This window comes from Nomascus leucogenys, chromosome 17, assembly GCF_006542625.1.
Source record: "Nomascus leucogenys isolate Asia chromosome 17, Asia_NLE_v1, whole genome shotgun sequence".
Classification (NCBI taxonomy): Eukaryota; Metazoa; Chordata; class Mammalia; order Primates; family Hylobatidae; genus Nomascus; species Nomascus leucogenys.
The window spans coordinates 75,192,588-75,220,238 of NC_044397.1; the positions used below are offsets into that span (position 1 = coordinate 75,192,588).

Below are 27,651 nucleotides of genomic sequence, written 5' to 3' on the forward strand. Positions count from 1 at the left end.
TCCCACCTATTGTGGGAGGGACCCAGGAGAAGGTAATTGAATCATGGGGGCCGGTCTTTCCCTTGCTATTCTCATTATAGTGAATAAGCCTCATGAGATCTGACGGGTTTATCGGAGGTTTCTGCTTTTGCTTCTTCCTCATTCTTCTCTTGCTGCCACCAGGTAAGAAGTGCCTTTCACCTCCCACCATGATTCTGTGGCCTCCCCAGCCGTGTGAACTGTAAGTCCAATTAAACCTCTTTTTCTTCCCAGTTTCGGTCATGTCTTTATCAGCAGCATGAAAACTAACTAATAAAGTAAATTGGTAACTGTAGAGTGGGGCGTTGCTGAAAAGATACCTGAAAATGTGGAAGTAACTTTGGAACTGGGTAACAAGCAGAGGTTGGAACAGTTTGGAGGGCTCAGAAGAAGACAGGAAAATGTGGGAAAGTTTGGAACTTCCTAGAGATTTGTTGAATGGCTTTGACAAAATGCTGATAGTGATATGAACAATAAGGTCCAGGCTGAGGTGGTCTCAGATGGAGATGAGGAACTTGTTGGGAACTGGAGCAAAGGTGACTCTTGTTATGTTTTAGCAAAGAGACTGGCAGCATTGTGCCCCTGCCCTAGAGATCTATGGAACTTTGAACTTGAGAGAGATGATTTAGGGTATCTGGCAGAAGAAATTTCTAAGCAGCAAAGCATTCAAAATGTGACTTGGGTGCTGTTAAAAGCATTCTGTTTTAAAAGGGAAACAGCATAAAAGTTCAGAAAATTTGCAACCTGACAATGCAGTAGAAAAGAAAAATCCATTTTCTGAGGAGCAATTCAAGCCTGCTGCAGAAATTTGCATAAGTAGCAAGGAGCCTAATGTTAATCCCCAAGACCATGGGGAAAACGTCTCCTGGCCATGCCAGAGACCTTCACGGCAGCCCCTCCCATCCCAGGCCAGGAGGCCCAGGGGGAAAAAGTGGTTTCATGGGCCGGGCCCAGAGTCCCTGTGTTGTGTGTAGCCTGGGGACTTGGTACCCTGTGTCCCAGCCATTGCTGCCATGGCTGAAAGGGGCCAATGTACAGCTCGGGCTGTGGCTTCAGAGGGTGGAAGCCCCAGCTTTGGCAGCTTCCACATCGTGTTGAGCACTGGAACAAGGCCCAACACCAACACTCTTTAAAGCAATACAAAAATGAAGTTCATCACTCAACAACATACAATTCACAAAGCCTGGCATCTGAATTGTAAGACTGGCACAGGAACAGGAGATCAATCAATCAATCATCAACAACAGACTAAAAATTGACAGAAATTATGAAATTAGCATACATGGTCTTTAAAATAGCTATTAAAATATTATAAATATGATCAGGGATTTAAAGAAAAATACATATGAAAGGAATGGGTGATATAAAAAGAACCAAACTGGAGGCCAGGCACGGTGGCTCATGCCTGTAATCCCAGCATTTTGGGAGGCCGAGGTGGGTGGATCACGAGGTCAGGAGATCGAGACCATCCTGGCTAACACAGTGAAACCCTGTCTCTACTAAAAAAAAAAAAAAAAATACAAAAAATTAGCTGGGCGTGGTGGCAGGCGCCTGTAGTCTCAGCTACTCGGGAGGCTGAGGCAGGAGAATGTCGTGAACCCGGGAGGCGGAGCTTGCAGTGAGCTGAGACTGCGCCACTGCACTTCAGCCTGGGTGACAGAGCAAGATTCCGTCTCAAAAAAAAAAAAAAAAGAACCAAACTGAGCTTCAGAAAAAGAAAAATACATTACTGCTATAAAAATTTCACAGATGATAGCAGATTAGACACTACAGGAGAAAAGATAACTAAATTTGAACAAATACCAAGCAAAATTATTCAAAATAAAGCACAGAAAGCAGAGACTAAAAGCAGAAGAACAGAACCTCAGTGATGTATGGAACAATATCAAGTGGCCTAACATATGGGTAATCAGAGTTCCTGAATTTGTGAGAGGAAGGATGCATTGGATAAAATATTTGAAGAAATAATGGCCCAAAATTTAAGGGGAATGATAAACCTACAGATCCGAGAAACTCAATAAAGCCTAAGTGGGATAAACACAAAAAAGAACATACCAAGATATGTCATAATCATATTCCTCAAAGCCTGAGATAAAGAGAAAAATCTTAAAAGTAGCCATAGGAAAAAAGATATAAGCAAGGGAAGAAAGGTAATCAAACACAAACTTTTCTTCAGAAATTATGCAAGCCTTATGGCAATGTCTTATGAAAATTGAATGGTTCCTTTAAAGTGCTGAAAGAAAAAAGTTCTCAACCAAAAATTACATACTCCGCAAAAATATCTTTTAAAACTGGAAGTGAATCAGTGAAGTGAGGAGACAACCCATAGAATGGAAGAAAATATTTCCAAACTATTCATCTGACAAGGGATTAATATTCAGAATATACAAGGAATTCAAATATCTCAATAGCAAAAAAACAAATAATCCAATTTAAAAATGAGCAAATAATCTGAATAGATATTTTTAAAAAGAAGACATACGAATGGCCAGTAAGTATATGAAAATATGCTCAACATCTCTAATCATCAGCGAAATGCAAATCAAAATCATAATGAGGTATCATCTCACCCCACTTAGAATGGCTGATATCAAAAAGACAAAAAATAACAAATACAGGCAGAAATGCAGAGAAAAGGGAACTCTTCTATACTGTTGATGGGAATGTAAATTAGTACAGCCATTATGGAGAAGAGTATGGGGGTTTCTCGAAAAAACTAAAAAAGAGTCACCATATGATCCAGGAATCTCACTACTGGATGTATATCCAAAGGATTAAATCAGTGTCTCAAAGAGATATCTGCACCCCCAAGTTTATTGCAGCACTGTTCACAATAGCCAAGATGTAGAATCAGCTTAAGTGTCCATCATCAGATTAATGGATCAAGAAAATGTGCTAGGGGCTGTGCACAGTGGTTCACACCTGTAATCCTAGCACTTTGGAAGGCTGAGCTGGGTGGATTGCTTAAGCACAGGAGTTTAAGACCAGCCTGGACAACATGGCAAACCCTGTTTCTACAAAAAATAGAAAAATTAGCCAGGCATGGTGGCACATGGCTGTAGTCCCAGCTACTAGGGAGGGTGAGGTGGGAGGATCGCTTGAACCTAGGAGGCCCAGGCAGCAGTGAACCATGAAGGTGCCACTGTACTCCACCTCGGAAACAGAGTGAGACCCAGTCTCAAAAACAAAAAATTACTGCTTGTAGGAGGCTATCCTTTCCACTGTAGAATGTTCAACAGCATTCCTGGTCTTTATAAACTAGATGCTAGTAGAGACTTCCTCAACCTCTGCCATTGTGACAACCAAAAATGTCTCCAGACGTTGCCAAATGTCCCCTGGGTCCAAAATTGCCCCTATTTGAGAAACACTGATTAAAACACTTCAATTAAAAAAGCAAAAAAAAAAAAAATGTCATATTGAATGAAAAGCAAGATCCAATTATATTGTATCTACAAAATCCCACTATAAAGACAAACACAGTTTAAAAGCAAAACGATGAAAAAATGTACTATGCAACCACTAATCAGGAGGGTGACTTTGTTAGTATTAGACTAAGTAGACTTCAGGACAATAAATATTACCAGAGAGAAAAAAGAGACATTTTAAAATAATTCATAGCAATCCTAAGTATGTATGTACCTCCTAACAGATCCTCAAAATACAAGATGCAAAAATTGACAGAACTAAAAGAAACAGAAAGATCCACAAGTACAGTTCAAGGCTACAGCAATCCTCTCTTAGTAACTGATAGAACAAATATGGGAAAAAAAAATCTATACAGAATAGAAGACTTGAACAATGCTATCAACCAACTTGATCTAATTGATTTTTATAAAACAGTACCCTCAACAACAGCAGAATACACAGGTTTTTCACACACACATGGAAAATTCACCAAGATGGTCCACAGCTAGGCCATAAAACAAAAATACCCATGGGGAAAAGAAATATGAGAACTTAGAAAATATGAAAATGAAGTGAAATAAAATTAATGAAAATGAAAATACAACATGTGGTATGATGAAAATGGCTTCCTAGAAGATATCTACATCCTAATTCCTGAAATTTGTGATATTATCTTATATGGCAATAAAAAGGACTTTATGGATATGATTAGGTTAAGGATCTTGAGATGGGACGATTATCCTAGATTAGCAGGGCAGTCCCTAAATGCAATCATATGTATCCTTATGGAAGGAAGGAAGATTTGATCACAGAGAGTTTTGAAAGCTATGTGAAGACAGAACAGAAAGAGAGATTAGAAGATGCTGGCCTAGAAAATTGCAGTGATGTGGCTACAAGACAAGGAATTTGGTGGCTGGCAGCCACCAAATGCTGACAGAAGCAAGGAACAGATTCTCCCCGAGAGCCTCTGGATGGTGCCAGATCCTGTCAATACCTTGAGTCCATCCCAGTAATACTGATTTCAGACATCTGGCCTCCAGAACCGTGAGGAAATGTTTGTGTTGTTTTGAGCTAAGCCACCAAGTTAGTGGTAATTTGTTACAGCAGCCAGAAGAAACTAATACATAACATATCAAATTTGGAGGATGATGCTAAAGCAGTTCCTAGAGGGGAATTTATACCTTTATATACTTATATAAAGTTTATTTTTAAAGGCAAAGGTTTATTCCTACATATACTTTGAAAAGACAAAGAATCTAAAATCAATGATCTAAGTTCTAAGAAGCTAGAAAAAGAAGAGCAAATTAAACTAAGTAAATAAAAGAAAGTTTAAACAATAGAGAAAATCAATGAAACTGAAAATTGCTCCTTCAAAAAGATCAAAGGAATCGATAAATCTCTACTGGACTAATCCTTAAAAAGAAAAAGACGCAAATTACCTAGAGAAATGCAGAGGAGGAGACACTGCTATAGATGCTATGAATAATAAAGGGATAATAAAGAAATACTATAAATTATTTTTTCCAATAAATTCACCAACTTACATGAAAGGGACAATTTTCTTGAAAGACACAATTTATCAAAATTGACTTGAGGACAAATGAAAAACCTGAATAACCATATGTCAATTAAGAAATTTATTCATACTTTAAGATATTTTCACAATCAAAACTGCATTCCGGGTTGATGAAGTCATTGGCAAATTCTATCAAATATTTAAGGAAGGAAAAATGCCAGTCCTACAAGTACTCAGAAAATAGAAGAGATGGGCACACTTACCAGCTTATATTATGAAGTCAGTATCACCTATATACCAAAACCAGAAAAGAATACTACATATCAATCTATATGCCAATATCTCTCATAAAAATAGGCACAAAAATGTTTTGCAAAATATTAGCACATTCAACCCAGAAATATATAAAAAAGATAATGCATCATAACCAAATTGAGATTTATCCCCCAAATGCAGTTAAACATTTGAAAATCAATTAATGTATTTTACCGTATTTACAGGATAGAGGATAAAAAGCATTTGATCATCTTAATAGATGCAGAAAAAGCAGCTGACAAAATTCAACACTGATTCATCATTAAAAACAAACAAAAAAACAAATAAAACTCTCAGCAAAGTAGGAAAAGAAGGAAACTTCCTCAACATGATAAATGGTATCTATAAAAAACTCTACAAATAATATCATACTTAGTGGTGAATGACTGAACTTGTTTGCTCTCACTGTTCCTCTTTAGCATTAAGTAGGTCCTAGCAAATGCAATAAGATATGGAAAAGAATTAAAAGGCAAATAGATTGAAAAGGAATAACTAAAAATGTATTTTTAGTCAACATGATTGAGTACAGAGAAAATTCTAATGAATGATGAAAAAGTTAATAGAATTCATAAGCATATTTAGTAAAGTTATAGGATATAAGGTCCATATACAAAAACCAATTGTATTTTTATATTCTAGCAATGAACAATTGAAAAATAAAATTTAAAATGACTAGTTACAATTAACACCCAAAAACATGAAATAACAAATAACATATGTCCAAGACCTGTATACTGAACTCTAAATATTTGCTGAGAAAACTTACAGACAACCTAAAAAAATGGAGAAATATACAACGTTCATAGATTGGAAGACTCAATATTATTAAGACGTAAATTCTCCTCAAATTGGTCTAAAAGATTGAATGTGATTCCAGTCAGCATTTTGTATAGGAATTGGCAAGCTGATTCTAAAATTTATAACCAAGTGCAGAGTACCTAGAATAGCCAAAACAGTTCTGAAAAAGAACAAACTTGGAATACTTAAGCTGCCTGACTTCAAGACTTGGTATAAATCTATAGTAATCAAGAGAGTGTAGTATTGGCATAAGAATAAATACATAGCCGGGCATGGTGGCTCATGCCTGTAATCCCAGCACTTTGGGAGGCCGAGGTGGGCGGATTGCCTGAGGTCAGGAGTTCGAGACCAGCCTGACCAACATGGAGAAACTCCATCTCTACTAAAAATACAAAATTAGCTAGGTATGGTGGCACATGCCTGTAATCCCAGCTACTTGGGAGGCTGAGGCAGGAGAATCGCTTGAACCCGGAGGGCAGAGGTTTCAGTGAGCCAAGATTACGCCATTGCACTGCAGCCTGGGCAACAAGAGTGAAACTCTGTCTCAAAAAAAAAAAAAAAAAAAAAAGAATAATTATATAGACCAATAGAATGGAAGAGAGAGTTGAGAAATATACCTACATTTACACGGTCAATTGACTTTTGCCAATAGCATGGTAAATCCTGGGGGAAAACAAATGGTGCTGGAACAATTGAACAGTCACATAAATAAACTCGGAATTTTACCTCCACTTATTCAAAAATTTACTTGAAATGGACCATGGTCTTAACATAAGTGCTAAAAAACTATACATCTCTGGATGTAAACATAGAAGAAAATCTTTGCAACCTTGGAGTAGGCAAAATTTCTTAGGACATAAAAAGTATTAAGTATAAAAGAAAAAATATTGATAAATTGAGCATAACAAAATTAAAATCTTCTCTTCAAAAGACACCACTAATAAAATGAAAAGTGAGACATATACTGAAAGAATATATTTGTAATACATAAATATGATAAAGAACTTGTATCCAGATATAAGGAATTCTTAAAATGTAATAATAATACCAATTAAAAATATAAAACTTTTTAAACAGGCAAAAGACTTAAACACTTTCCAAAAGAACATATATGAATGGCTAACAAGTATAGGAAAAGTTGCTCCCCGTCATTAATCAGCAAAGAAATATAGGCTGGACATGGTAGTTCATGCCTATAATCCCAGCACTTCGGGAGGCTGAGGCGGGCAGCTCATGAGGTCAAGAGATCGAGATCATCCTGGCCAACATGGTGAAACCCCATCTCTACTAAAGATACAAAAATTAGCTAGGCATGGTCGTGTGCAGCTGTAGTCCCAGCTACTCAGGAGGCTGAGGCAGGAGAATTGCTTGAACCCAGGAGGCAGAGGTTGCAGTGAGCCAAGATCGTACCACTGCACTCCAGCCTGGAGACAGAGTGAGACTCTGTCTCAAAAAAAAAAAAAAAAAAAAAAAAGGCAATATAAATTAAAACCACCAGGAGTTTTCAGTACACATTTGTGAGAATCAATAAAATTTAGAAGATTGATAATAGCAAGTGTTGATAAGGATATGGAGCAACTGGAACTCTCATATATTTCTGATATAATGTAAAGTGGTAAAAACTACTTTGGAATACAGTTTGGCAACTTTTTATAAATTTAAATATATACCTGCCATATGACTCACCCACTTCACTCTTAAGTATTAGGTTGGTTGGTGCAAAAGTAATTGGGGTTTTTGCCCATTTTTAAAACAGTAATGGCAAAAACTGCAATTACTTTTGCACCAACCTAATGTTTACCAAAGAGAAATGAAAACCTACACTTACATAAAACTTGTAGATAAATATTATTAGTAGCTTTATTCATAATTGTTCCAAACTGAAAACACTATTAGTATCTGTGGTCATCACTGAGTATACCCTCCAGACGTGTTTAGCAGACAGCCTCTAGCTATAATCTCCTTCTGCCTCAGCTGCAGAGAGTAACCTCTGTAGAGATCATGTCCTTCTCAGGGCAGAAGAGAAAAAGGGAAATCTGCTATACTTGTATTTCTTAGCTCTTAAGTCTCTGAATATGACTAGATGGAATATAAATGACTGTGTAACAGTTGCAAGTCATTTAAGACTTTTTTTTTCCTTGCAAGCTAGCTCACAGAAATCTTATAATTTACTCAAAGTTAAACCTCACGTAATTGATAGAGGCCAATGATTAAATCCCTTATTGATATTTCTTGGTGTTCTCCACATTTGTTGGACAGTTCTGTTCTCTTATCTCTATTTATGCAGCTCAAATAATAGTAGGGACTATCTTTTGGATACAAAACAGAGCCAAAATAAATGTATTGCTGCTGGTTTTTTTTTTTTTTTTTTAGATGGAGTCTCACTCTCTCACCCAGGCTGGAGTGCAATGGCACAATCTTGGCTCACTGCAACCTCCGACTCCCTGGTTCAAGCTATTCTCCTGCCTCAGCCTCCCGAGTAGCTGGGATTACAGGCACGCACCACCACACACATCTAATTTTGGTTTCACCATGTTGGCCAGGATGGTCTTGATCTTCTGACCTTGTGATCCGCCCGCCTTGGTCTCCCAAAGTGCTGGGATTACAGCCGTGAGCCACCACACCCGGTCATTGCTGCTGTTTAATAAGCGTTCATAGTGCCATATAATAAGCTTCTCCATGCAGACGCTGGGGAAAGCAGGTGTCTTTCAATCTCCATGTGTTCCTGGGCTCCTGGCCTCACAGCTCCTGTGGCTGTGTAGGGACAAACCAACAGGCTTCAAAGATTTCAGGCCTGGCAGGCAGGTTGGCAGTATCCCCTATCTGTGTACTGAGCATATGGCTGCCTCCAGGGGAGCAGCGTGGGGTGTAAGTGCCATCCTTTACACAACAAATGACATATACTGGCTACAGGAAGGCACAGGATTGCATTTGCCTTTCTAGTAATGGTGTAGTCTTAAACTAGACATTTAAAACAGTGACTCTGGCAGGGCACAGTGGCTCACATCTGTAATCTTAACACTTTAGATGGCTGAGGCAGGAGGATCATTTGAGTCCAGGAGCTTGAAATCAGCCTGGGCAACAGGGTGAGACCCCATTTCAACAAAAATATTTTTAAAAGTAGCTAGGCGTGGTGACGCATGCCTGTAGTCCTATCTACTCAGGAGGCTGAGGTAGGAGGATCACTTGAGCCTAGGAGGTAAAGGCTGCAGTGAGCCATTTCCCTCGAGGCTGGGTGACAGAGCGAGATCCCATCTCAAAACAAACAAAAAATAAAACAGTGACTCTCCGACTTTAAAAAAAATTTTTAGTTTTTATTTTAAGTTTTGGGGTATATGTGCAGGATGTGCAGATTTGTTATATAGGTAAACATGTGCCACGGTGGTTTGCTGCACCTATCAACCCATCACTTAGGTATTAAGCCCAGCATGCATTAGCTATTTTTCCTAATGCTCTCCCTCCCCACACCCCACGGACTTTCAGACTTTAACGTGCAAGACAAACAACTAAAGAACTTGACAAAATGCAGGTTCCCTGGCTCCAGCCCCAGAGACTCTGAATTCCATAGATCTGGGCTGGAACCCAGGAATAAGCCCGCTAGAAATTTCTAATATTGATTATTTAGACTCATTGGCTACAGTTTTCTTGGCTAGACTAAATGAACAATAAAGTACCTTTGTGCTCCAAGAGTCTATGAACCAATGCTCTATTCTGCAGTATCTACACCAACTTCCTCAGCCCTTCTCCACTATCCGTTTACTCATGTGTCAGACTGTAAGCACAGGCTCAACATTCAAAGGGCATGGAAAAAAGTCTCCTTCTCTCCCCAGCACCCAGTCTCCCAGTTCTGCTCCCTGGTGGTATCTATTACAGGTTCTTACGTACTCTTCCAAAGATATTCTATGCAGTTACAGAAATAAGTACAGACATATATATATATGTTTTCTTCCCACAACACACACAACGTTCTGCACCTAGCTTTTTATTTTTCTTTAGTTAGTATAGGTTGGAAATAGTTTTGTATTAGCACATAAAGATCATTCTCCTTTTTTAAGGAAGCTGGATAGTAGAGGCAGACGGATTGCCTAAGCTCAGGAGTTTGAGACCAGCCTGGGCAATATGGTGAAACCCCATCTCTACTAAAAATCAAAAAAATTAGCGAGGCTGGTGGTGTGGGTCTGTAGTCTCAGCCACTTGGGAGGCTGAGGCACGAGAATCGCTTGAACTCGGGAGGCGGGAGGCGGAGGTTGCAGTGAGCGGAGATCCTGCCACTGCATTCCAGACTGGGCGACAGAGCAAGACTCAAAATGTTTTGATTTTTGTTAATCTGGCTGGTGGAAGATGCTACCCCACATATTTGATTTGCAGTTAAGCGAGCCTTAATATCTTTTCATGTGCCAGAATTGCACTTATTTTCCTGTGAACTACGTCTTCATATCTTTTGAGATAGTCTTTTCTTATTTACTTATAAAAGATGGAGTTGACGCTGGCATCAACACACACACACACACACACACACACACACACACACACACACGTCCCTGTACATAACTTTATTAACCCAGATATGGAATCTTGGCTTTGCTACGTGCTGTGACCTTGGGCAAGTTACTTAACCTCTCTAGGCCACAATGTCCACGTACCTGGGACAGGGTCTGGCTTACCAACATGGTACAGGACGGCACTTTTAAAACCAGGGACTCGACTTGGACGTGCGAGTCAACAAGGTGCAGGGCACATTTCTCTCCGGGCAAATCTTGCGTGGGCGCCAAGGCCCGGACGTAGCAACCAACCGTCGGGAAAAGGCGCCGAAAGGATGCTGGGCCTGGCTCCTTAAAGCCCGGGTTCTCCCTTTGAGAGCCACAACCAAGAAATAAAAATCTAGCAAAGAGGGGGCCACTTTCTGCGGCGAGATCCGCCCTCTCGGCCGCTCCTCCAGCTCCCAGGCCCCCTCCCTACTCAGCGGAGAGCGGCGCCGCGGCCCTTGCAGTCAGACGCGCGGGGTGCGGCGGGGCCCCGGGGGCCGGGGTGGGGGAGGCGGAGGGTGGGCCCCGCGGTCACGTGAGTCGGACCAGCTGCTGCGGGGGGCGGCGGGCCCCAGCGCCGGGAGTCTGGGTAGGGGGAAGCGCCCGCCGGCAGCCTCCGCCACTGCAGCTGCAGCCCCCGATGTCGCCGCAGTAATCCTGCCCCGGCAGCACCCGCACCCTCGGCGGCCGCAGCCTCAGCACCGCAGAGCCGAGGGAGCCCGCCGCCCCAGGTGAGCCGGGTCTGGAAGCGCAGGGCGTTTCCAGCGCTGCTTTCCCGGCGGTTTCACCCCCACCCGCCATCGCCACCTCCTGTGCCTCATCTCCTCCCGCTGTCCCTCCGAACCCGCGGGTAGCGTTACCCCAGGCCGATTCCCGGTGCTGGCCTGGGCGGGCTGGGAGCCTGGGGGGGTCAGAGGAGAGGTGGCCTCGGCCTGAAGCCGGGGTAACTCGGCTTGGGGACTACGGGGGTGCAGCGGAGGGATGCCCGCCCCGGGCTCCCGCACCGCAGCCGGGTTGCCCGCGCTGCTCTTCCTGGGTTTCCTTTTCCTGGCAGCCAACCTGCTGCCCGCTAGGATGTGCCTGTGCACCCCTGGCCTCGCCACCCTGGGGTCCGGGGCGAGCCGAGCACCTTCCCCAAGGTGCCGTACCTGCTGCGCGGGCGGGCGCCGCGAACATGGCTGCCCGGAGACGCCCGCCGCCTTCGGCCCGGCTCTGCCAGCGCGTCCAACTCGCCCGCGGCCGCCGCACCGTGTCCCGGAGCAGCCCTCCCCGCTAGGCCGACGCGCGCGGGCCGCCGCTGTGTTCTCCGCGGGCCGCGCGTGGGACTTGACACAACTTCCCTCGAGCCGCACCCGGGCGTTCTCCGCGGGGCGCCGGGCGGGGCTGCCGAGAGGCCGGCGCGTGTTCCTGGGATAGGGATTGTCCGGCTTGGTCGGCCTCCGCCTTCTCGGCTCGCTCTTGAGGCGTCGAGTATTTGGCGACCTCATTGGCGAGGGCCGAGAGAAATGTGGTCTGCAAAGCAGGAGGGGCGCTTGAACTTTAGAGAATTGACGAGAACTCGGATTTGGGAATAAAAATGTCCATGAAAACATCGAAGGAAGCTGTTATCTGCCTTGACTCAAAGCTGACCTTGTACGGTTCTGTTAAATAACGTGGCTTTTCTGGATTTTCTGTCTGATTCTAGCTTGCAAGTGCCTTGACTTACGCTTGCGTCCGGCAGCCGGGTAGGGTGGGTGGGTGCGTGTGTGTGTGTGTGTGCGCGTGTTGTGTTCCCAGCCTGGTTAGAAAATGCATCAGTTGCAGAGGAAACCTGTGCTAATTCAAAATGGCAGCATGAAAAATCAGGCCGGGCGGAAGCAGCACAGACCACAACCATCAGCTGCCCCCTGACTTAAGCCTCAGGGAGGGAATTAGTGTGAGGCAAGGCTCATCCGGGTACGAAGTAGGGAGTGATTCTTGGAGCCGGCTAGATTTTAGGGTGCTGCAGGGTCCTGGGAGATGTTAAGTGGGAAGTTTGGAGAGCTGTAATTATTTTTCCTAACTTATGAAAAGATGATACAAAACCTAGTTAAAACTCTACGGTTTTGGTCTGATTTTCTCCAGGCTCAACTAAAGTTGACTCTGTGGCTGCTGATGTCTTTTTGATGCACAACCTGGAGGTGGTTTGATACCTACAAGCTCTTAAAAGAGATGGGTGCACATTGTAAACATCATCCAAGAGCAGTGCACATAACAAATACCGGGTTCTTAGAGCAAGTTTCATTGGAAGAACTGATTTAGCGACACGATCAAGCACCCAGGCATGAGGAAATGGGAAATTCTTGAAAGGTGACTCATTTTAGAATTTTTTTTTTTTTTTTTAAACAGCTTTTCATTCCCTTTTCACTTACGTGCTGCCAGCCATCTTGTCTTTTGGGAAGGAGGAGGTACATGAGGAGGCAAATGCTTCAGGGATAATGGCATAGAGGAGGATGAGCGAAGGTCGGGGGGCAGAGGTGGAGGCAGTCTGAAGGAGCCTGCTGTCAACCCCCTTTTTACAGCAGGAAGGCTGAGGCCAGCGGGGTGAATGGACGCCAAGGTCATATATCTGGCTGGCAACTGGCAGTGAGGACCCAAATCCAGGTCTCATAACTCCCCAGGGTTCCACATGCTACCTTTTAGAGCCTGGGGGAGAAGAGCAAGTCTGTCATTATTAGGAAGGCAAACACATCGAGCAATGGGAAACCAAACTAATATGAATTACAAAGTCTATAGGTGTTTAAAGTCAATGACAACACCTTAATTTCCTAATTCAAGACTTTTAACTTCTTAAGCTGTATCTACCTCATGTTCACATTTTCCAGTGGTGAAACTGTTTCTATAGTTAAGAACCAAAAACATTATTTTAGTAAAGTCTTTGAGGCAAGAAGTACATTTTTTGATTAAAAATTGAGTTGCTTGTGTTTGTGGAGAACCATTAGGCCAGTTTATTTTGAAAAGGAACCAAGTGGGCCATGCATTTCATTTTTTTCGACTGTTTCTAATTTTAAGTAAAAGTAAATATAACAAGCCTATTTTAAACATAACTTTGAAGCAGTGAAGACAGGCTTTTCCTACGATTTGCATTTGACTTTTCTGAGTCATGAGTCAGTGACCTTAGATCTACTAAAGTAGAGCTAGAAATTGTGCATTGTGAAGAGGCGGTGAAGATGTGGAAAACGTTTCTTCTGGGCATCTGAACCTTCACAGCCAGTGATGTGCAGAGGGAGAAGGTGGCAGGAGGCAGGGAACAGGGAGAATGTCTTGAGGCAGTGGAGCAGATAGGAGCTAAATATGAATATATATGTCAAAGTGAAGACAGATGCTGATGCGACATGTGCCATTTAGAAAAATAACTTGCATTAGAGGATGAATGTGAAGATATGCCAAAGATATTTAAAATAGCAAGTTGTAAAAATACAGAAATGCATGCAATTTGTGTCTGTTGAAGAATAATAAGAATACAGATAAAAGTTATTTTTTTAAAAAAATCCATTTTCATTAGAGAGTCTAGATCTGTGCTGTTTCATCTGGTAGCCACCAGCCTCATGTGGCTATTGAGCACTTGAAATGCAGCTAGTTTGTATTGAGATATGTTGAGTGTAAAATATATACACAATTTCAAAAATTTAATATGAAGAAAGGATTTAAAATATCTCTAATAATTTTATATTGATTTTATATTGAAGTAATATGTTGGATATATTGGGCAAAATATATTACTAAAAATAATTCCATGAGTTTCTCTTTACTTTTAAAAATGTGGCTACTAGAAAATATAAAATTGCAAATATGGTTCGCATCTGTCTTGCTCCCTCTCTCTCTCTGTTTCTTTCTTGAGACAGGGCCTCCCTCCGTCACCCAGGCCACAGTGCAGTGGCACTATCTCGGCTCACTGCAACCTCTGCCTCCAGGGTTCAAGCGATTCTCCTGCCTCAGCCTCCTGAGTAGCTGGGATTACAGGCGTGCACCACCACGGCCCGGCTAACTTTTGTATTTTAATAGAGACAGGGTTTCACCATTTTGTTTGGGCTGGTCTCGAATTCCCAACCTCAGGTGATCTGCCCACCTCGGCCTCCCAAAGTGCTGGGATTACAGGCATGAGCCACAGCGCCCGGCCTTTGGATCATATTTCTAGTGGTTTTTAACAGGAACTGGAGGGTGGCTGAGCTCATGATGCTGTTTGTAGAACTAGGTATGTAAGGAGAAGTTAAAACAGAAACTGAAAAGGGGACAGGATGGATGGAGAAGGGACTACAAGAAGTGAGTGATCAGGGAAACTGTAAAGGGAGAGAAGGAGTATGTGGTGGGCTGGGACTGCTGAGTATGAGACTGAAGCAGAATAAGCACACTACGTGGTGATCCAGGACTTGGGGACAGTGGAGTGTCAGGTTCTATGGTGGTGGGACTTCAGCTAGGATGGAGAAATGGCATGGCTAACATAACTGCACAGTGCATTGGAAAGTAACTTCCTCATTCTGACACGTCTGTGTTCCCATATCGAAATGAGATGAATACATCCCAGTACAGAGAGAGGGCCCTGGGCTGCAAGTTAGGGGACCTGGGACCTAGCTCTGGTCCCACCTCTAATTAGGAGTTTGGCCTTGAGCACACCACTTATCAGTCTCTTTCCTTTTATTTTATTTTTATTTTTATTTATTTATTTTTTGAGACAGAGTCTCACTCTGTCACCCAGGCTGGAGTGTAGTGGTGTGATCTCAGCTCACTGCAACCTCTGTCCCCCCAGGTTCAAGTGATTTCTCCCGCTTCAGTCTCCTGAGTAGCTGGGATTACAGGTGTGCACCACCATGCCTGGCTAATTTTTGTATTTTTTAGTAGAGACGGGGTTTCACCATGTTGGTCAGGCTCGTCTCGAACTCCTGACCTCATGATCTGCCTGCCCCAGCCTCCCAAAGTGCTGGGATTACAGGTGTGGGCCACCATGCCCAGCCCAGTCTCCTTCCTTTTAAAATGAGATGAACAAGAGCTGTCTACCAACTTCACTAGTCATGTTTAATCTGTTAGATTTGGCCAAATTACCCAAAGCTGCTTTCCCCACACAAGTCAAGACTAGATATTATCAAATTTTTAAATCTTTGTTCACCTTATGTATTTAATTGGCTCCTTATTTTAATTTGTAATTCTTTTTTTTTTGAGACCGAATCTAGCTCTGTCACCCAGGCTGGAGTACAGTGGTGCTATCTCGGCTCACTGCAACCTCCGCCTCAGGTTCAAGCGATTCTCCTGTCTCAACTTCCCGAGCAGCTGGGATTACAGGCATCTGCCACCACGCCTGGCTAATTTTTGTATTTTTAGTAGAGGCGGGATTTCACCATGTTGGCCAGGCTGGTCTCGAGCTACTGACCTCAAGACCTCGGCTTCCCAAAGTGCTGGGATTACAGGTGTGAGCCACTGCACCTGGCCCTTTAATTTGTAATTCTCTAATTGTGAGTGAGAGAAATATTTTCTAGTACATATTTTGGCTATTTATATTTATTCTTCTTTTAACTGGTGCTTGTATATTTTGCGTATTTTTCCTTTGAGGTGGTCATCTTTTTCTTATTGGTATGTAAGAGCTCTATATATATTAAGGGAAATTATCTCTTTTTCATGTACGATGCAGATGTATTTCCTAGTTTCTCATTAAAAAAATTTTGCCTCACAAGAAATTTTAAGTTATTTTATAATCAAGTCTATATTTTCCTTGGTGAATTGAGTTTATGTTTTTGCTTGCTAATGTTATTTTAAAAATTTATCCGTATGATTTGTATTTTTGTGGTTTTAATTGTAAAAATTTAAAATTCTAAATTATAATAATTTATTTTGGCTTAGGAGTGAATTGGGGATCTCAACAGATTTTTTTTTTTTTTTTTTTTTTTTTTTTTTTTGGAGACAGTCTCACTCTGTTGCCCAGGCTGGAGTGCAGTGGTGCAATCTTTGCTCATTGCAACCTCTACCTGGGTTCAAGTGATTCTTGTGCCTCAGCCTCCTGAGTAGCTTGGATTACAGGTGAGCGCCACCACGCCCAACTGATTTTTGTATTTTTAGTAGAGATAAGATTATGCCATGCTGGCCAGGCTGCTTTTGAACTCGTGGCCTCAAGCGATCCACCCACCTCAGACTCCCAAAGTGCTGGGATTACAGGCGTGAGCCACTGTGCCTGGCAGATCTCAACAGATTTCATTCTTCCTTTCCCCATCCTGTTATAGTCAGTTATTCTGGCAACACTTACTCATCTCAGTTTCAAATTCAGTCTTCATCATATGCTAATTTCCTACATTATATGGCTATATTTCAGGACTTTCTACTTCTGTTCTATCAGTAACAAACTATCTTAATACCGGAACTTTATAATATAGTTTAATTCCATGCAAGTCCAGTATTTCCTCATTAATTTTCATTTCTGAAACTTGGCTAATCCCACATATCCTTTGCCGATGGACCTCAAGATCATTTTTTGTCAGATTTTCTCCAGAAGCCCTATGTATATGTTGATAGCTGTCATATTGACTCCACAGATTAATTTAGGGAGGGCTGACTTTTTTACATAACACTGAATCTTTCTAGCAAAGAACAGGAACATTCTTTGTTCTTTAAATCTTCTGCCATGTCACCATAAAGTCTTAAGAGTTTTCTTCATTGAGGGTTTGTGCATCTCTCTCTAGTAAACTGACATAAAATGGCAGAATCCCTATAAAGAAAACTATAGAACTCTAATGATGAACTTAAAAAAAAAGCTCACACCAAAGAAGAGACACTTCTTGGGCCCGGTGCGATGGCTCATGCCTGTAATCCCAGCACTTTGGGAGGCCGAGGTGGGCGGATCACGAGGTCAGGAGTTCAAGACCAGCCTGGCCAACATGGTGAAACCACGTCTCTACTAAAAATACAAAAATTAGCTGTACGTGGTGGTGCATGCCTGTAATCCCAGCTACTTGGGAGGCTGAGGTAGGAGAATTGCTTGAACCCGGGAGGTGGAGATTGTGGTGAGCCGAGATCACCATTGCATTCCAGCCTGGGCGACAGGGCGAGACTCCGTCTCAAAAAAAAAAAAAAGAAGAAGAGACACTTCTTGCCCTTGATTGGGAAGATAGATTCAGGGCAGCCTGGTGTTTAAGAGCATTTTGGAGTCTGAATTTTCACTCCACTACTTATTAGTTATACAACCCTGGGCAAAGTACTTCACCACTTCACCATTCTTTTTTTTTTTTTTTTTTTTTTTTTTGAGACAGGGTCTCACTCTGTTGTCCAGGCTGGAGTGCAGTGGCATATTCATGGGTCACTGGAGCCTCAACCGCCCAGGCTCAAGCAGTCCTCTCACCTCAGCCTTCCCAGTAGCTGGGACCACAAATGTTCACCACTACACCTGACTAATTTATTTTTATTTTTTTGTAAAGATAGGGTCTCCCTGGGTTGCCCAGAATGGTCTTGAACTCCTGGACCCAACTGATCCTGCTGCCTCAGCCTCCCAAACTACTGCGATTACAGGCATGGACTATAGCACCTGGCCACTTCACCATTTGTAGCTTTCATTTTCTCAGCTGTAAAATGGAGATAATACCTGTGTGATGGGTTATTGTGAGGATTAAGTGATTACACACACACATATATGTATATATATGACTTAGCATGTTATTAAGCACATAGTGAATGCTTAATGTTCTAACATACAATTTTAGATATTATGATTGTGATTATTTTAGCTACCCCTGTCAAATGAATATGTAAATTCAGTATAATTCCAATCACAGACCCAGAGGAACACTAGAAACACTTTGTCAATTTTTTAAAAGTTTGATTTGGGAAACAAACCAATGGAAGAGACCATAAGTGTGGAAAAGAGTCATTGGGGGTGAGCTAGAGTATTGCTTGCTTTATATCAGAGTATATCAGCCACAGGCCTCCAAGACTTTGTGCCTAGCCTGTACTAGTGACAGGCGTATCCTTTCCCGCCATTCTTTGCCTCCTTTCTACCCTCACTCCCACACCTACCCACAATCTGAGCCTTCTATGGAATGTTCTTCTCAACATCGCTTAGGCATGGTTATGAGGCTCTCATAGGTGGAAGGGATGGCAAAGACCACATACTCTCATTCATGAATTTTTTTGTGATAGGTGAGGTTCTTTATGTCCAAGAAGGTAAGAAGTGATGTATGTGTTAGTCACATCTATCTGTCCTCCCTTCCTCAGAAGCTCCCAGTGTCATCAGGGCCCTCACCCAATCTTGTATGGGGCTGAAGGGAACTGGGTGGAATGTCAGTTCACTCAGTCAGCCTAGTAGGTAGGGAGCCTGGGGCCTCCCAACTTGAACTTCACCTGAAGCTGGGAGAAAGAGCTTGAGATGGTTCATGATCTCGTCTTCTGTTCTTAATGATTATGTATTTAACCTAAATTTCCCAGTGCTTAATTTACTCCCCTGTCAGCTAGCCATGTTTGAAAGCTCTCATAAACATTTCTGATCAATATCCTAAGTTGGGTTACTACCTTTCTCTCTTGGTTGTGTTCACAGACAGCTCTTCCAAATGATAAAAACCTTGAGATATCTTAGCTCTGTTTTCCCTGCAGTTGAACATAGTGCTTGTAGGTGGTTAGGTGCTCAAAATATATGTTAGTAACTCATCTGACTTAAAAATCCTAACTAAAATTATGTAGTGATCAAAAGCTTTCCTGAGTATCTTTTTCACCTCTTTCTTAAGGTAAAGCTTTAGTGTATTTTTTTTTATTGCACTTAGCAGTGCCCTAGTGACCTGGAAGAATTAATGAAATGTCTTAAAGTGTTCTTCTTAAGCACTGAAATGATCAGATTTTAGAAAATAATTAAAAGACCAATAAAGCAATATGAGCTTGCTGTAAAGAATTTTAAAACTATATAACTAGATAAAGTAAAATTTAAAGTTTCTATCTCCGTATCCCCATCTTTATTCTCACTCTCAACTCTCAGTTAGATATTAATCCTTCTAGGTCTTTTAAAATCTATCTATCCATCCGTCTATGTGCCTATCTTTCTATCTACCTACCTATACTTATATAAATGTATATGCACGCATATATAGGTATATACATATACATAATCATGTATTCATATATGTGTATATATTCCTTTTTGATAATAAAATGGTTTAAATTTGATAATGATAAAACACAACAAGTAGCTCTAGAATTAATGGACATTATTAATGGACTTTTACAAAGTAGTTTTAAATTCCACTTTGCCAGACATAAAGTAACCCTTTGTTTTTGGACCAGCAAGATTTATATCTTATTACCTTATTTCTTCTGTAGGAAATGAATGTTTGGCTAATTTTTTACTGATGGAGAGTTAAATGGCTAAAGACCATTTTAAGGATGACTGGGAAATTTTTTTTCAAATCCCAGTTTACAGAGTTAACAAAGTACATATCAAATCACATTAATGGGAAAAGATCAGAATAGACAATGCACTGTTTTGATGGGAGAGGAAGACAGATGGTGGGAATAGGAAGGTCATAATTCAAAGCAACCTTGCCAAATTAGTGGACACAATGGCAGCAATGTCAAAAATAAGAACAGAAGGAAATGAAAGGACCCGAGATGTGGCTTGCTCAGTACCTCCCTATTTCCCACAGAGAGTGCTTTTGGCAGCTAACCACAGCCTGCCTGTTTCAAACACATCCTTCATCCTTTATGTCCATCATCATTACAGTCCTAGAACCCTGTTCTTTATGATCAAGTTAGAGGAACAAACCTTTCTTGAATGTGTCTCTATTCCTGACACTCTACATATATTATCTCATGTAATCCTCATAACTGTACATGGTTGACATGGCCCCATTTTACAGATAAGGAGCTTAGTAAGTAAAGGAGCATCACCTGGAATCTGGGTCTATCTGACTTTTTAAAAAGGCTATAATATAACCTCTTAGAGAGATTATCCTGACTGCATAGGTCTAGCCTGTAGGGATAATCTTATGTAAATCGTTTTCTTCCATTCTTTATATTTCTGTGAAAGAAGGAAAATTGTTTTCCAACCTGCCATGTATAGGAAAACATCTTTCTTACAGTGAACTTGATCTGACTATATTTTTCTAATTTGGCTAGATTGAGTGAAAATGAATCCTACATAAGTTATCTGTTCCTTAATGCATTTAAAAAAAATGTATCCAAGAATGGATGCCATTCCATTAATCTCTCCTCTTTCCTTCACTTACAAAATCCCTAAAAGAGTTCTTACATGATAGATGTGCATGAAGATTGCATTTTTAAAAAGTGGGATCATATTTTAAATGCACAGAGGGGTGGGTAGAGAATCACTGGATATGGTGGAGTTCTTGTAGGTGGTCCTTGAATTCAAGTGTGTCCCAGCATTGAATGGGCACGGCATAATGAGACATGTATCTACACTATTATTTTTCAACTATGTAAGGATTCTATTGTCATTGCATACCTACAGATTCATTAAAGGTGTTACTAAATTCATAACATAAATTCATCGCATATTTTCCCCAGCAAATTACAATGACTGTTATGTGGAAATGTTCGTGAATTTTTTTTCTTTTTTTTTTTTTTGAGATGGAATCCCACTCTGTCACCCAGGCTGGAGTGCAGTGGCATGATCTCAGCTCACTGCAACCCCTGCCTCCTGGGTTCAAGCGATTCTCCTGCCTCAGCCTCCTGAGTAGCTGGGATTACAGGCACGTGCCACCACGCCTGGCTAATTTTTTCATTTTTAGTAGAGACAGGGTTTCACCGTGTTGGTCAGGCTGGTCTCGAACTCCTGACCTTGTGACCCGCCCGCCTCAGCCTCCCAAAGTGCTGGGATTACAGGTGTGAGCCACCACACCCAGTGGAAAATTTTTGACATTAAAAAATTGGGAAACATCATATAAAAATATTTTGCATTATAGATAAATTCTGAAGTGACTTGAAGAATACTTTTGTAAAATGATTAGTTACCTATGAATAAATGTAGATTTTGAAGCACAACATTCTATTGAACTCTATATTTCCCTAGTTACTAATCTGCCACATAATTCACAACAATAAATTAGACATTTTGCTTTAATTCATATTTCTCATTATGCCCGTATCCTGCAAATGAGGGAAAACCAGATGTGGCCAAAAGGTAAAATTAGTTCATTTGCCATGGCTGAGCTATGGAGTTCTCCCAGAGTCTCTGCCCTATTGCAGGGCCATACTTTTTAGTTGCTATTAATTGGATAACAGATTACTTTCATGCAACTCTTCCTTTTCTTTTTTTTAAAAAATATTTTCATTGTTTTCATTACATTCACAACACCATGCGATGTTGTGTATGGGGGGTTAATTCCATTTCTATGTGAGGAAACTCTGGCTCAGAGTTAGAGGAGTCAGGATGGCTACTAGGGCCTGGTGTCTCTAAAGTGTGTCATCCTCTTGTACCTATACACATGGGGCTGCAGGGCTAGGCAAGTGGTATCAGTGAGTGCAATTACACAGAGGTGAGGAGAGGTGGCGCTTTCATTGGCCTCCCTGTCAGAGAGTGGAGGGGACAATAGGAAATACAGGCCCTGTTGAGAGGAGCCACTACCCAACTCCAGTCTTGCCATCATGCGGGAATGTGGATTTGGTGTTGCCAGATCTTTGAGTTTTTAGCAGAAGCCAAATATCTGAGTGTCTATAGGAAATCTCTGGATCTTAAAATATTAGCTCTAATTCAGATTTCTAAAAACACAATCTAATGCAGCACTCTGGGCCAAACCAACCAAATCTGCAGTCTGTCACCCCTGTTCCACACCACGCTGCTGGGAAGTATGTCAGCTGCAGACTGGCACTGAAGACCATAGAGTTAACTGTCAGAAGTAGATATTGCCCTTTAAATTGGAGAAAGAGACTGTTAAGCAGCTCTTAAAAGACATGAAGTGACAATGAAACAAATCTTCAAAAGGTGAAAGAGCATTTGGACACTTCAAGGAAAGTTTCTGAAGTCTGAACAGATAGACTTTGACAAAGGGACTGCTTTCATCATGTATCCTTCTCTTGTTCTCACAATAATTGAGTCCTTGCTGTGTCCCAAATGGTATTCTGAGCACTTTGTAAGTAGGTACAAGCATTATCTCATTTAAATCTCACTGCAACCCTGGGAAGAACAAACTACCTATCATTATCCCTTTTTTATAAAAGCTTGGAGAAGTGACAGGGCTGAGATTTGAACCCAGGTGGGCTTCAAAGCCTGCTTACTCACTTAGTAGCCCATACAGTTATTCTTCCATTACATGGTTCCTATTCAAGGCATTGAATATTAGGAGCTGGAATTCACTGGCTGTGGAGTCCCAAAGCTTTATGCTCTACTCTCATGAGCTTTCAATGAAACACTTAGTAAAATCTTTCTTTCTTTTGGGCAGAGCTTGATGAGTCTGAGCTAATTGATATAGATGACTTTCATCAGCTGGCATTTACATCCCAATTTTTAATTAGATAATTCCTTTCCCAAACACTTCATTTATTACTATTTCAATAGAAGGTTTACAACAGAAAAAATCAATTTGTAAATGAGTATCATTTGTCCTGTTTTCAGTTGAGCAGGAATGGCAATCATTTAAAAATGAATTTATTAATGAAGAGTATAATAATTTCTCCTTTGCTTTTCTGGAAGGTGGTAATTCACAGTCATTGAATTTAAATGTATTCAGTCTGCTCAATAAAGCTGGTAGTGTGGAGAATAGGGAAGTCTAGCTGGACATTTGGGTTTCATTCTTTACATAAGTAAAGGCAGTTGGTCATCGGTACTTGCAAGACGCTTAATAAACCGATAGCTTATATAGACAGTTATTTTCTTTTTCTTAGGCAGTCAAGGCTTTCTTTTCAGTGGGTAAGGTAACTGATGAGGGATACTGTGTGCATCATTGAGATAAAGGTGCAGGGCAGTCTGGCAGTCATGCAAAAAAAAACCCTTGCCTTGGCTCAGAGCATTCACGCCTTCAATAACTACTCACTGAACTTGAGGACAAAGACCTTTTCTCCCACACAGCTTCCTCCCTCCTCAGCTACACATTCTGTATGCGGTCTCCTAGTTACGGGAGTACAGTACTCCAGTCCCTCGAGCCTGAACTTGGGCCTCCTGCCACCAGTCAGAGGATGAATGCTGGTACACGCAGCTCCTTTGCAGTAAACTCCAGGGAAGCACTACTATCTTGTGCCCAAGAGGAAGTCATGAATCCTGAAAGAAGTTTGATAAGGATGACAATGGTGGTTAGAAACTAAGCTTAGGGATGCTTTATCATAGCCAATGGCACAGTAGCTAAAGCTGGATGGTCTAATATGGTAGCATCTGGCCACGTGTAGCTCTTTAATTTTCTAATTTTTACTTCTAATTGTGGTGAAACACACATAGCATAAAATTTACCATCTTAACCATTTTTAACTGTACAGTTCAGAAGTGTTAAGGACATCCATATTGTTGCACAACTGATCTCCAGAGCTTTTTCATCTTGCAAAACTGAAATCTGTATGCAGATTGTAAACAACTCATTCCCTTCTGCCCAGCCCTTGGCAACCACCGTTCTACTTTCTATTTCTATGAGTTTTACTATTCTAGATGCCTTACGTAAGTTTTTTTTGTGACTGGCTTATATCACTTAGCCTAATATTGGCTGTTTAATTTGAAATTAATTAAAAATTGGTTCCTTCGTTGCGCTAGCCACATTTCAAGTACCAGATAGCCCATCTGGCTGGTGGCTACCGTATTGGATGGTGCAGATAGAGACTATTTCTATCATCTCAGAAAATTCTCCTGGACAGTGTTGTTCTGAAGGAAAACCGGTGGCTCGCACTGAGAGCTGATTGGAGGGGGGACTAGGAGAAAAAGTAGCAGATATTTTTTCGTACTTTGCCAACGTGAATAATCTAACTTCTTTTCTCTACCACAAAAATGATACCAGCTACATGATACCTTTACATTTACCACTTCCATCCTTATCCTAAACTCCAGTCTTTAATGTCTCCTTTCCTCCAATAGCATGCAACATTAAACTAATCAGTTGGAAAATACAGAGAACATAAATGTATAGTACAAACTACAGATAAATGCACTTTAAAATACTCTTAACAAGGACTTCTTAGGAAATGCCTGTCAGCCTACCCATCTATGGGAGTTAAATTACAGTGTTTCATTAATTAGAACTGTCAGTGTATTGCTAACCTGGCAAGAATCCTAATGGGTATTTGCCACAAAGAAGCCTTATTCAGCAGACCTGCCCTTTTAGCCTGTTGCTTTAAAGTTTTTTCCTTAAGACTCACAGTAAGAAATGTTACATCTCAACATAGTACCTATAGACGCTTATACGTGCATGTGTATGGACCTAAACTTAAAATTAGAGTTTCTTGCATCTGTACTTACCCTTACTGTGTGAGATGCATACATTCTTTCTAAAAATGCTTCTCTAAAAAAACTTGTTCCTATCCACTAAACCGATTTCATAAACCACAAAAAGGCCACAACATACAGTTAGGAAAACACTGTTTTGGATACACCCACATCCAGTTTCAGGCCTGTAGTGTAACACTGAAGCCCCACCCCCATTTCTGGGTCCCCATGGCTCAGAAAGCAGCTTCAGAATTATGCCTCAAAACAAGCAAGTTTTTTAAAAAGCCATCAATTATAGCTTTATTTCTGGACAAACTCTGTTCACTGGTTTTAACACCGGTTTAAGTAGAATGTAGTTATGATGGAAAACCCCATCATCAAATGCTTATATTCTACTTTTCAAAGCTGAATATAAATAAGTTTTCTCATTTTCTAAGTTTTTGTATTCGTGTATGTGATTGGGAGTTAATTGAATTTTAGGTTCTTTTTTTTCTTTGTGAAGGAGAATATACATTTCATAACGTTGTATGAGGTTATAAAGGAAAAGGAGAAAAATCTTAAAGCCAGTTTCTTGTGTCATGCATGAATAACTTAACAGTTTTTAAGAATCATGTAGGCTGGGCACGGTGGCTCATGCCTGTAATCTCAGCACTTTAGGAGGGCAAGGCAGACGGATCACGATGTCAGGAGTTTGAAACCAGCCTGGCCAACATGGTAAAACCCCGTCTCTACTAAAAATACAAAAATTAGCTGGGCATGGTGGTATGCGCCTGTAATCCCAGCTACTCAGGAGGCTGAGGTAGGAGAATTGCTTGAACCCAGGAGGTGGAGGTTGCAGTGAGCCAAAATCGCGCCACTGTACTCCAGCCTGGGCGAGAGAGCATTCTCCATCTCAAAAAAAAAAAAAAAAGAATCATGTAAACCAATATTTTTAAATGCATGTTTTATGTAATATATAAATGACGTAACTTGTCAGATTTTTTTCATTTTCGTGTGAATATCTGGTATGTTACCCAATATCTTGACAAATAATAGGAAGAGAATTGAGTTCCTTTGAATCATTTTCAGAAGGGTTTCATCTCAGGTTCATGAGAGCTCTGGCTTCCAGATTGGCCAGTTTTTCTTTTCCCACGTGGACAACTGTAGGAGGCCAACTCACTATTTGTGTGAAACATGGTAATGAAACATTGTGTGCTCTCTGAGCAACTCTGAATTGGGCAGGTGTAAAAAAGGTAAAAGAAAGTATCAGAGAACAATGCCAAATAAAATTCATCCTAGCTATAACTCATATAAGAATTTGCCACTTTTGAAATTTCAGATGTATTAGGATATAGAAGCAGAACTAAAATTTTTCTTTAAAATAAAATTCCTAAATTGCTATTCTGTCCTGGGTTTACTTTAAAAATCATTTCTGGGATTATATCAGTAAAAATACTTATAGGAAAGTTGGAAATTAGAGGAAAAGATGAAAAAGCAAAGAATATTTCATTGCTGGGCTCCCACTGTTATATTTTGAGTACATTCCTGGGCAAGTATTTGGGCATAGTCTTTTTCTACGTATATTTTAAATAAGAGAATTTATCTTGCCCCCTCAAATCATTTCTTCATGCAATTAAAAACTCTTCACAAACATATATTTAATGGGTTTATAGTATTCTACCCAATAGATGTAGCAGACATTTTCAGCCAGTTCTCTGATGCTGGACAAGTAAGTTTCAGTTTTTCACCTGTATGAATACCACTATGTGAACATTTACGCATACCCCTTGCCCATATTCCTGATCGTTTCCTTAGGTTACGCACATAGAAATGAAATTACTTATTCTGTTTTCATCATTTCTGTCTGCTTTGTGGTTTCCTTCCTATCACAGGCAACTTCTTTGATATTGTCTGTATGCAATTTTCAACCTAAAACCTGACTTAAAAGCCTTCAGTGCCTTACTGTGTATTGTGAAATAGACACTAAAGTACTTGATGTGACCTTCAAGGCTCAATGTGGACCTGCCCATATACCCGCCTCTCCACGCCTCTACCCTACTTTCTCTGTCCTCAGTTGCATCAGCTTTTTAATTTCTTGGCTCCGTTCCTTTTCTCCAGTTGCAGGGCCTTCAGGCCTGCATGTCCTCTCTCTGAAACATTCTCCCTCCATTCACCTGTCTTTTGTGGAATAGAAAGTGAGACCTCTGCTTAGAGGAGGTTGGGTGGAGATTTGAAGAAAAGTGAAGGTGTCAAAAATTCATTTAGGAAATAGAGGAATTGGCCAGACAAGTACACAAAGGATTCCCAGATAGTAATGAGGGCCACTCTCATGGTGTTTTCTGAGTCAGGATATGAGATTCGCACCAAGAGAAGTGTAATTGGCATCTACAGCTATGATCACCTTTAACTTACGTAATCTAAGTCAGCCTGGTGAGTTCCGTAGCTGCTTCCTAATGTTTGTTTTCTTCAGTCTTCTGGAAGTGTCCCACCTCCTCTTTGCTAATACAATTTGTATGGATGATAGCACATTTTGTCCTTAGAATAAGAGGACTTCACAAATAAGAACTTCTGAGATTGCTGGAAGCCTTAATATGAAAATCTTCATTTCTGGGTTTCTTTGGGACTCTGTATCACTGTCCCACCCAATGGAGTTTCTACTAGCTACATGTGGCTATTTAAATGAAAATTAATTAAAGTTTTGAATAAAATGGAAAACTCTGCTCCTTCATCATTCTAACTACACTTCAATAGCTGCC

The 27,651-nt window shown here is 41.0% G+C and overlaps 2 protein-coding genes across 3 annotated transcripts in view; one reads left to right on the top strand and one right to left on the bottom strand.

Annotated features, from left to right (window-relative positions):
- The window catches only part of LOC115830963, a 40,333-nt gene extending 25,974 nt beyond the window's left edge, over nucleotides 1–14,359 (bottom strand). Inside the window, exon 1 of the mRNA XM_030797036.1 lies at nucleotides 11,727–14,359. Coding sequence (XP_030652896.1) covers nucleotides 11,727–12,170 — 444 coding nt within the window. The 5' untranslated portion in view covers nucleotides 12,171–14,359. The remainder of the gene's footprint in view (nucleotides 1–11,726) is intronic.
- SCRN1 (secernin 1) overlaps nucleotides 10,701–27,651 on the top strand; it is a 68,750-nt gene continuing 51,799 nt past the window's right edge. The window contains exon 1 of one of the 2 annotated variants that reach the window (XM_003270471.2): nucleotides 10,701–11,309. Coding sequence is in view for 1 of the 2 variants with exons in the window: in XM_003270472.2 (XP_003270520.1) it covers nucleotides 10,721–10,779 (59 nt within the window). In the remaining variant the exon portion in view is untranslated. The remainder of the gene's footprint in view (nucleotides 11,310–27,651) is intronic. The other variant, XM_003270472.2, reaches the window with a different exon arrangement.